This window comes from Pundamilia nyererei, unplaced genomic scaffold, assembly GCF_000239375.1.
Source record: "Pundamilia nyererei isolate P.nyererei 1_Seehausen unplaced genomic scaffold, PunNye1.0 scaffold00018, whole genome shotgun sequence".
NCBI classification, from domain to species: Eukaryota; Metazoa; Chordata; class Actinopteri; order Cichliformes; family Cichlidae; genus Pundamilia; species Pundamilia nyererei.
This window is the reverse complement of record NW_005187419.1, coordinates 5,400,562-5,411,075: the sequence shown is the minus strand read 5'-3', so window position 1 is coordinate 5,411,075 and position 10,514 is coordinate 5,400,562. Positions and strand designations below refer to the sequence as shown.

Genomic DNA, 10,514 nt, shown 5'->3' with positions numbered 1-10,514 from the left:
ACAGCCACCCCGGTACTCAGTGCAATTACATTCAAGATATAATTAAATGTTTCATTTCCAACGGGGTCCCTTTAGCTCATTTAGCTCATCCTTTTATGCACGTATGCATTTCCGATATTAAGGTAGACGTTTATTTAAACTTTTATTTTGAAGACATGCGAGCCCAGTTTCCGGCAATTGACTCCGTTTACTTGACGTGCCTGCGTTTTGACGTATGAATCATCCTTCCTCCTAAGATGGCGTTGCACCTGTTCTGTCTGTGTTGATTCTACTTGTTTTCGGCTCGGCATTAGAAAATAAACGATCTTCCAAGCGTCGACATTAAAGCGGACACGGTTCCGAAGCGAGGTCGGCTGTTCAAAGATGTCCACAGACGAGCTGTCAGCCTCGGATAGCGAGGCTGTGCTAGCCGGAGCAGGGGAGCGGTGGGCTCCGGTGGGCGCTGTGGCTAGCCCCGAGGATGAGAGCGGGAGCTGCGGCAGCGGCGCTCATTCGAGGCAGAGATGCTCGACGTCGGCCAGCGAGGAGGAAATGACCTCCCGGCTGAGGAGGCTCGAGGAGGAGCAGGACTTACTAAACTCCTCTCTCCTCGCACTCACCTCTCACTTCGCTCAGGTCCAGTTCAGACTGAAGCAGATCGTTCACGCACAGAGCGAGGAGAAGGAGAGGATGCTGGCAGACCTGGAGGAGTTCGCCTTCAGGGGATGCCCGCATGTGGTGGGCTGCAGGGCTCAGGACACCAAGCAGCTGGAGAACTCGGTGAGGACTCTGATTTTATACTTCCTCCAGACAGTGCGCAGACGAGAAGTGTCATAATTTTAAAATAAATATTTCCTTGTGTTGCTCTGTAATTGATTCCTATTATTACTCACATTCACTCCATATATTAGGATTGCTGTATATTATTGGTATTTTGTACCAAAAGGTTGAAAAGCTGTTTCTGTGTCAGCATTAAAATTGGATAAACATTGCATACCTGTACTAATTGGTTTCGTTTTCCAGCCTCCTCCTTTTCTGTCTTTTCTGATGGGTAAATGCTCATAGCGCTATTAAACTGCCCAACATGCACACATTTACTCTCTAGCAGCCAGTTATTCTGATTAAAGTGTCTTTATTGCATCACAGGATTGGCTGCTGCGCCCACCTGTGTGTTCCTGCAGAACTCTTATCTCTCATGGAAAAAAAAAAAGTCTCCTATTGTCTTTTGTCACAGGCGTGTGAGTCACAGCGGCGCAGGCTCAATAAAAATGCCTCGAGCAGATCTCAGTCTGTTTAATAAAGGCTTGTGTTTGCACAGGGAAATTGAAGCCACCTGCTTTGTTCCTTTTCTTCTTCTTCTTTTTAACCCCTCTTCGGCCACAGCCTTGTCCTCGTTAGCTGCTGTGTGTGTGACTATAGATTTTCCTCATGTGTTTGACCTAAAAGCCCTTTTTCTTTGTCTCCCCTGTTGCATGCTTTGCTTGCAGGGCGATCTGGTGAGTATGAAGCGATACCTGATGTCTCGTTGAGAGTTTGGTTTGTGTAAAAGTCCTGTTCAGTGTTTGTCAGACCTTGAAGTGGCCCAAATATTCTGGGGTTTTTTTGTGTGTTTTCATCTTAACTGGAAAATGCTGGGAACAAAATTTCCGTTTGTTGATGCTGGCAAAGCGTCCACACTGGTGTCTGTTTGTTACATGCTGTTTCAGTGTTGTGATGCTCACACTGTCAGCTCCTCCTGTCTGTAAAATCTAGAGTGACTGTTTGTGTTTTTCTCCTGTCAGAGTGAGAGGGAGAAGAGGGAACGTCTGGAAGCACAGAGGGAAAAACAGAAGGATCTCATTTTCCAGCTGAAGACGCAGCTGGATGATCTTGAGCGCTTTGCCTACCAGGAGGGAAGCTACGACTCGCTGCCGCAGTCCGTCGTCATGGAGAGACAGAAGGTGGGTTTGTGTCAATGCAAACATCACAGCACTTAAATGCTGTTTACAGGTTTTCCTGACAGCCTTCAATCCCTGTTTCTCTTTTAATCTTTACAACCACCAAAGTGCAAATAAAAACTTCAGGCTCTTCCACCGTCTGAAGTGTCTTCGAGTACTTTCATAAACATTACATTATGCTGAGCAATATAATGTGACGTTTGCGTGTTTCAGCTCAGGTCAAATATCTGACCTCAGCGTGCCCCAGGTTTTGTAAGGATAAGCTGTTTCTCTCATACCTATTAATACTTATTAAAAAGTACAGAGGTTATCCTGTAATCACAAAGCTGTACAAGTAGTTATATTTATATTTGAGTTATTTTTGTCCCATTTCTTTGTTCGCATATATGAAGGTTATATAACAGGAAATCAAAGTTGGTTTGATCTGGAAGGGTGAGGAACTTGAGACTAAAGCGAAAGATTTCGCTGTCAGGAAGATGGCTCTTTTATCTAGGGGAGATCACTGTTAGATAACCTGCTCGAGATCACATTATGTTCAGAAGGGTTTTTTTTTTTTTTAAATGAGGGTTTTTTTTTTAAAAGTACAACATTTCCACAGATTCATTCGCGACTATAAGCTCTAAGAGCAAAAGAGTTTCTCAGCTGAGCCAATCCATTATTCATTAGACTTTTGAACTGTGTGTTAGTGATGCCACTGAATGAAGCCATGCAAACATGAGAAAGTCGAAGTGATCTCCATGATGTCATCGGCCAAATTTGGAGCGATTGTGGCTCAAGAGTTGGGAGTTCGCTGGAAGGTTGCCGGTTCGAGCCCTGGCTTAGACAGTCTCAGTCGTTGTGTCCTTGGGCAAGACACTTCACCGACCCGGTGGCGCCAGTGTCCGGGAGCCTCGCCTCTGTCAGTGCGCCCCAGGGTGGCTGTGTCTACAATGTAGCTGCCATCACCAGTGTGTGAATGGGTGGATGACTGGATGTGTAAAGCGCTTTGGGGTCCTTAGGGACTAGTAAAGCTATACAAATACAGGCCATTTATCTGTTGAGTGTGCAAATAAGCAACTTTCAACAGCAACATATTTAAACAGCCATCAAGTTTAAATTTAAGAATGCCTTTAACATTCAAAAGCTTCTACTCCCTCTTGGAGGCAGTGACAATACACAAAAGGCGTTTAAGCTTCAGCCTGTCTTGTGCTTTCCAGGTCATCATTGACGAGTTGATCAAAAAGTTGGATGTAAACCTGAACGAGGACATCGGGAACTTGTCACCTGAGGAGCTGAGGCAGAGAGTGGACGCTGCCATCGCTCAGATAGTGAACCCAGCCAGAGTCAAAGAGCAGCTGGTGGAGCAGCTCAAAACGCAAATCAGGGATCTGGAGATGTTCATCAACTTCATCCAGGGTACACAGCCTTCTGAGCCGTGGTTTTACTAGCAATGAGATTCATTTTTGATTTCATTCACATGATAACTTTGACATTTTCTTCCACAAGATGAGGTGGGGAACCCTCTTTTGTCAGATGGACGCAGCCAGCAGCCACGCGCAGCAGGGACCAATACCAGATCTCCAGGAGCAAAGAAGAAAGGTCGGACACTCTGTGTGTTTGTTGTATACAGAGATTTCTTAACTGTAGCTTTGATAACACAGGGTACAGTTTTTTTTGCTTTGTAGCGTTTGTAAAATAAAGTCTGTAAAATGTGTGCGTTCCTAATTTGCGTTTTTCTTGTGGTTCTTCCTGCTGCAGTGGACCCAGAGCAGGCCCAGAAGATGCGAGAGACCGGCCTGCAGCTGATCCAGAAGGCCCTGGCCGTGCTGCAAATCTTCGCTGCCAGCCAATTTGGCTGCGCGACCGGACACGTCCCCCAGAGCATGTGGCCTCAGGATCTGTGCGGGCAGGACTACGGACCCCTGCTGCAGCGGCTGGAGGCAGCTGTGGAGAAGGTGCGAGTTCTGGGATCGCATAGGCACCCATCTGTCGAACACGTGGTCAATTACACCAGCAGCTCCACACTGGGGGCCCGAGACGAGCTGACGACGTCTGTGAGGAAGGAGCTGGCCATTGCTCTGAAAGACTTGTTGGCTCACGGCCTCTTTTCACCCTCTCAGACCATGAGCGTAGTGCTGGCACCCATCTCCTGCCTTCTGCCTTACAGACCGGTCTCACAAACCATGCACCCATGGGAACTCTTTGTGAAGTACTACCACTCCAAAAACGGGAAGGCCTTCGTAGAGTCACCGGCCCGCCAGCTCTCTCAGTCCTTCGGCCTGCACGTTGGTAGCGGCCCGGTAACCGTCACGCCTAAGCAGTCTCTGCTGTGGGCCGTTCACACTGTGCTGAAGGAGCATGGACGTTACAAGCGAGGACCGGACTCGGAGTTCAAAGCTCTGGTGTGCATGGCTCTGAATGAGCAGCGGCTCGTATCGTGGCTCAACCTGCTGTGCAAGTCGGGCACTCTGATACACCCGCACTATCACTCCTGGAGTTACATGGCGCAGACCGGCTTCGAAGGAGCCCTGCGCATCCTGGGTCGCATCAGCCACCTCAGGTTCAACCTCCCTGTGGATCTGGCTGTTCGGCAGCTGAAGAACATTAAAGATGCTTTCTGAGGATGAGTGTTTGTTTTATCAGCTGAACTAAACTGCTCTTACCAAACATTCAGGACCAAAAGCATGACTTTGCTTTAAGTATGTAGCCTTTTAAAGGTTATCTAAGCAGCAACCCTTCTAAAGTTAAGTGCAAGTATGTGATGTCTACACTACATGCATGGGTGATAATGTCGTGTTAGTCTGCATTCCTGCTATATTAAAATATCAAAGACTCAGCTGCTTGTACTGTAAAAATGCCTTATTGTGGAGATGGAGATTACCTCATCTTTAGCCTTCCTGACCTTAGCGACCTGTGCTGCTCATCATACTGTATCATTCCCTTGTCGTACCTGTTAGTGGTCTGAGCTATGCAGCAAACATTGTGTGAGAGTTTTACAGTAATCACTACTGTAATTTCCAGTCTGACAATCCAGGAAGCAAATGAACGAGCGGTAAGTTTGCTCTACCGTGGCCTCTCCATGGTAAACAAGAGCTGTCACGGGTGCTTGTTCTCAGTGAAAAGTGCAGTGGCTTCTGTTTGCGAATGAATAATTCAGCTGGTAAATCATGTGTAGCAAACTGGCTAAACGGCAGCACTTAGGTCAGCCCGTAAAGGAAAACGTGCGATATGGTTTCCTCTGCTGAGGAAAACCCAGATGTGGGTGGTGTTATGTAAGAAATATGCAGCTGTAGCAGATGAAGCTGGTGTCACTTCTGGTGTTTCAGGTTTGAAAAAGCATTTTGACCCTGTATAAACTGCTGCTTTCCTCCTCCTTTCAGGTGTAGTTGAATCCAGCTCATATGGATGAGAATATCCCAAAACTGACATAATTGTAGGATGTAAACTTTTGTTTTGTTTTTTTCCATCATCCTGAGACCAGCTCAGTTGCGCGTCCTATATAACTGAATGTATAAACCGTAGATGCTATTAAGTCAGAGTTCACCCCAAAATTGAGTTTCTATATGCTATCGTTTGGCTGTTAGTGCTGCTTGTTATGATTTGAAGCCAAAACATCGTGAGATTCATTGGGAATTCCCCCACCCTGTGACCCTGTGACATGCTAGCTTCAAGAGGAGGGCCAGACTGCACAGTTGCTGCACCCACCTCCTGCCTGGTAGTTAGCACCGACGGTACAAAAGATGGATGTAGCCACGGTGACCCGTTGGTTTGTGCAGTGTTGTCATAAAGCCTCGAGCACCATCTTCATCTCTTTCTTTTGGAACTGGGAATTGACTGTCAATCACAGGTTAAATGCATTACCTCCACCTTCTGGCGTTTTGCTGATTAAAGATATTTTACCAAGAATTTTTGGTAAGAACTCGTTTAGTGGAAGGAAAAAGGTTCCTACACAAAGGATAACTAGTAGGGATGGTCATGATCTTCAAACATTTGAATAGCAATTCATATATATTGTAAAAATCCATTTATGGGACCAACTGTGTCATTTAGTTTCTATTCAACATAAGCAGATATTTCTACAGCTGAGCAGGGATCTCTCTTAAACTGCTGCAAACCAAAACCATTTAGAAGGACAAATCGCACTAAACACCAGAGGACTGTTGTGTAAATTTGATTTTGGGGTGAACTGCACCTGCAAACTGAGTGTAGTTTAAGTCTTGTTTTCGGGACTAAAGCTTCAGTGTTCCTGTGACCACAAGTATGTATCAAACCTCTGAGTTTGTTTCCTGCACGAGACCATGTGTGCACCATGTATTACGTGAATAGCAAAGTGTGTTTGGGATAGGTTTGTTATGGTTTTCTCATTCTTTCCCCTGTTTTTGCTTTTTGTTCAGCTGTTGTGTTATTTATGTATTGACAGATATTTATTTATTCAATAGCTTAGCTCAACAGTTAAAGGGTTAAAGTAGCAGCTGTACTGTAACTGTAGCAGTTCAGTCTGGTAACAGTAGAAACACTGGGTCATCTGTTTATGTTTTATTATATATTGGGATATGAACGATGTTTATCTTTTAGTTTTTAATCTTATTTAATGGAACCTTTTCTGTAAATGAATTAAATGTAATAAATGAACTGCTGAGCTTCTCAGAAGGTTTTATCTCTTCTGTTACTAAAAGCCTAATGGTAATGCCTGTTGGGAGATGGCTTAATCTGGGTTATTTATTTATAGCTACAGTCTATAGATTAGACTCTGATGCCAATGTTTTGAAGAGAGACTGGCTATGAGAATGCATCTAATCTTTATGTCCTGCTGTGCACAACAGATTGAGCAGACTGTGGGTTGCAGCTGTCTGAAAACAGCTCATCCAAATGAGAGTGACTGAAGAAGAGGAAAAAGTAAGCCGAATAAAAACAGTTTCAGTTTCAAGCCACCAGAGTGCGTACATTTAAGACTTGGTGAAATGTGATCGTGAATGCATTAATATGAATGATAGGTATTCAAAGACAGGAGGGAGCAGTCACTCTAGTGGACACTGTGATAGCAGGATAACTTTAAGCCAAATGACTGCACTCACACAGGTACCCATCAGCAATGCAGAGCAGTGGATTGGTTGAACAGTTGGGTTAGGTTTCTGATTCACTGAATTAACAGATTTTACTGAAATTTCTTTAGGAATTTCGAGATAAATTAAATCAGATCTACAGCTTCATGTGTCTGTGCAGTTAATGGTACAGTTTCCCTTCAAACTCCTACAATAAACCACCATGGATGCATTCAGTTCTGCCTACTGATTGATGATTTCTTCACCAGTAAGTGAAACTGCATCCAAACTTTGCATCCACTCGGCTTGGGGATCATATACAGTGAGTGTGGAGGTATTGTGCCCCTTCCCCCTGTCCTCCTCATATGTGGCTTCCTGTTTCAGTGTGTGCGTGCTTTGCCTCTCTGCTCCTGTTTTTTTTCCCACACAATGTTCAAACAATGTGACATTTCAAGCACCTGTCACGGGAAAAAGAAAACACAAATATTTTAGAAAACTATCAAAAACTTTAAAACTGATGTTCTTGTTTATGAGGAAAATAGACTAATTTTATGTTTTTATACACCAATTTGAACCAAGTATGAATGGAAGAGGATTAGGGCCAGTGGGGAAAAAAGTGGGCACGTCTTTTTTTTTCTTTTCCAGAATTCTGAGAAAAAAGTCAAAATTCTTGCTATTTCCTTCTTTTTCGTAAAGCAGTAAATTTCAAAATTCATGGATAACAACAATAATTGTAATGCACATTTTACCCCTCTGTCTTATGGGAAGGATCTATAGTTTCTCATACTCAGTCCCAACAGCAAATCAAGGGTGATGCACAACCTAAGATTGTCTGCCCCGAGAGCTTCAGTGACTTTACAAGGCAGTATGATGAAGTTTTTAGAACATGGTTGCTTTCATCTTTATTAGATAAGAAAGAAAACAAAATAGTTATCTTCATAAAAGGAGAGAAGTAAACACCAAATAATAACCATGCATGTGATCTGTATTGCTTGCAATTGGAATAAGTACAAATCTGTATTTGTACATAAATTGCTATGGGTGGATAGATTTAATAGCTCAGCAATGTCTTGGGTCCACCAGACCCGCCAACAATATCTGAGTAACAAACATTTGAACACCACACAAGGTTTAATGGAGCAAAGCATGTGGATGACTGTTGGGGGACTGAATGCTGCTGCAGATGGTGCAAATAATAAAATAATAATAATAAATCTACCTGATTTTTCTTGTTACCATAATTACACTATTTTTTTTATTTAGATTTCATAACTGAGTCTCTATGCCACCGACTGAAACATTTCTGTGTCCCACGTCTTTTTTTTACTCTGAAATAAGGTAATAATCCACCTCTGGTGTCTTTTTTTCTTTAGGTTCCTATTTTTAAAAAGAAGTGCTAAAATAATAACTTTTATTTAATGATCGAGTTCTGGTGAATTTTTTGTTTAATAAAAATTAATAAACAAAAAAACATTCGCTTGCTGATACTTACGGATGTGACGTAGGCAGACCGATGGGTCAAAGTTCAGCTAAACCTTGTGGACTTCCTTTCCTGTTAGCGGTGGCCGTAGAACAGCATCAGTGAGTGCGATTTCCCTTCAAACAATCTTCATCCATCGCTCCAAATGCGCCTAATTTTATCATTTTTTTCATGATACATAGACGGCACCGACTCTGTTAGTTCAGATGTGGTCGTTAGTTTGTAGATTCTGTTTGCTAAAGAAAGAAAATGAGCAGATTTATCGCAGCGCTTCGTCCCCAGCTGTGCTCTTTTCAACATGGCAGCTTCCTTGATGTGTAGACGCTCAGAGTCCCATTGAACCGACTGTTTATGTGTGTAGGCATCTTATTGAGCTGTATTAGTTTTGCTATAAGTAAAGGGGCTTATGCGGTGCACTTAATAATGTGTCCGAGCAAAATAATTAAAATGAAAACAGCTTGAAAGCTGTTAGCCTAGCTGAAAGCTAATGCTAATGTAGCATAAACGAGAGGCCGACTTGGAGACGTGTTGGCGGATTGACGGGTTTGATATGATATTGACACTGAGTTCAAATGTGCCCTCTCTTTCTGGCAGAAATGGGCAAGTTCATGAAGCCTGGGAAGGTGGTGATGGTCCTAGCTGGACGCTACGCTGGGCGCAAAGCTGTCATCGTCAAGGTAAGACCGAAGAGCTTCTGGGAGTTTGCTGATTGTATGGCACATGTGCCTGAATATGTACACACCAAGCTCTTACCAGAGTTGTACATCTGAAAGCCAAATTGCCATTTGTCTGCATGTTGAATTTCCAAGAATACAGTATTCAGGCCATGCGATGAGGGATGGAAAATAAGTCCTATTACAGTCCGTGTATTATGTGTTTCCCATGTGTTTCAGTAAGACAGCCTACAAACGTTTTGTTATAACTACAGTTGGGCTTTGTGCTCAGAGCTCGTCACTTCATGTATATATATTGGATGTAAAACTAGAAAGTGGTGAGTAAATATCTCTGTGGATGCTGGGGAGCATGTTGCCTGTGGAGCACAGCTCAAGCTCCTTGCTTTAACTGACTTTGCTTTAGTAGTGTTTGGAATTGTACACAATTGTGTGTGCTGTGTGGAAGGAGGCATCTCTTTTTCAGAAGATATTCTAAGATGGTCAAGTTGGCGTAAGTCCATAATTAAGGTAGCTGAATGATAATTGGAATGCTACGACATACCTGACCAGCTGGAAGGGAAAACATGAGATGGGAAGAAACTGAGTTTACATAATTTCCTTTGGGATTAAAAAAAAAAGTATAGTGACTCTGATAACAATACCAGATGGTGTCATTCCCTCAGGTGGAAAGAAAAATAAAATAAAAGGCTGGGTAACTCACCAGAAATAACTGGCTTTACTTGGGTGGGCAGCACATTAAAGGAAAACTGATACGTGGGGAAACACTGATACATTTCTTTGCCTTCAAATACATACTGCAGTGGTAATTCAGCTTTTCGTCTTGTAAGTGTTTCGTGTCTCTGATGTCACATCCTCCTGCTAATGTCTGCCTGCAGAACATTGATGATGGCACCGCTGACCGCCCCTACAGCCACGCTCTGGTCGCCGGCATCGACCGCTATCCCCGTAAGGTGACCACATCCATGGGCAAGAAGAAGATCGCCAAAAGGTCAAAGATCAAGGCCTTCGTTAAGGTGTTCAACTACAACCACCTCATGCCCACCAGGTCAGTGTCTAATCTGCATTGACATAATTAGGTTTTCCTGTAAAGAAAATAAAGTGGTGGTGACAGATGAAGTCTTTTGGAATGTCTTATAAAAAGTGTCCAACAGCTGTAACATGATTGGATACCATATTATTAATGCTAAATCAAGAAAGGCTGTCATTTTTCAAAACATCTGGTTGATTAAATGTTTTGAGTTTAATTGAGGAGGCTGGTTATTCTTCTTTCAAAAATCCAATCCAATCTATGGGCTGAAATCTGACACTGTGTTCTTCCCATTATTATTTATGTGTCTGTGAAGACATTTACAGATAATCAATGATAATCAATATTGTGAAACTTGTGTAATGACAGTTTCTGTGAGTCTCATATTCATAAATC

At 43.1% G+C, this 10,514-nt stretch overlaps 2 protein-coding genes across 3 annotated transcripts in view; both read left to right on the top strand.

Moving 5' to 3' along the window:
• The first annotated feature begins 201 nt into the window (after window positions 1-201).
• rundc1 (RUN domain containing 1) lies at window positions 202-6,542 on the top strand. 2 transcript variants are annotated; one of them, XM_005726289.2, is made up of 6 exons: window positions 202-759; window positions 1,467-1,475; window positions 1,761-1,919; window positions 3,113-3,311; window positions 3,402-3,494; window positions 3,654-6,542. In XM_005726289.2, exons 1-6 carry the CDS (start codon window positions 364-366, stop codon window positions 4,514-4,516), a joined length of 1,719 nt encoding a protein of 572 aa, XP_005726346.1. In that variant the 5' UTR covers window positions 202-363; the 3' UTR covers window positions 4,517-6,542. The 2 variants fall into 2 exon arrangements, with proteins under 2 accessions (XP_005726346.1, XP_005726347.1); XM_005726290.2 differs by lacking the exon at window positions 1,467-1,475.
• A 1,893-nt stretch (window positions 6,543-8,435) lies between these two features.
• Window positions 8,436-10,514, top strand: part of rpl27 (ribosomal protein L27) — a 3,627-nt gene continuing 1,548 nt past the window's right edge. Inside the window, exons 1-3 of the mRNA XM_005726288.1 lie at window positions 8,436-8,518; window positions 9,012-9,094; window positions 9,967-10,136. Of these exons, the coding sequence (XP_005726345.1) occupies window positions 9,014-9,094; window positions 9,967-10,136 (251 nt within the window). The 5' untranslated portion in view covers window positions 8,436-8,518; window positions 9,012-9,013. The remainder of the gene's footprint in view (window positions 8,519-9,011; window positions 9,095-9,966; window positions 10,137-10,514) is intronic.

Coding starts and splice junctions, on each gene's coding strand:
- rundc1 (XM_005726289.2), top strand. CDS start 364: ATGTCCACAGACGAGCTGTCAGCCTCGGATAGCGAGGCTGTGCTAGCC. Junction 3,312..3,401: donor GTTCATCAACTTCATCCAGG/GTACACAGCCTT, acceptor TTCTTCCACAAG/ATGAGGTGGGGAACCCTCTT. Junction 3,495..3,653: donor TCCAGGAGCAAAGAAGAAAG/GTCGGACACTCT, acceptor TTCCTGCTGCAG/TGGACCCAGAGCAGGCCCAG.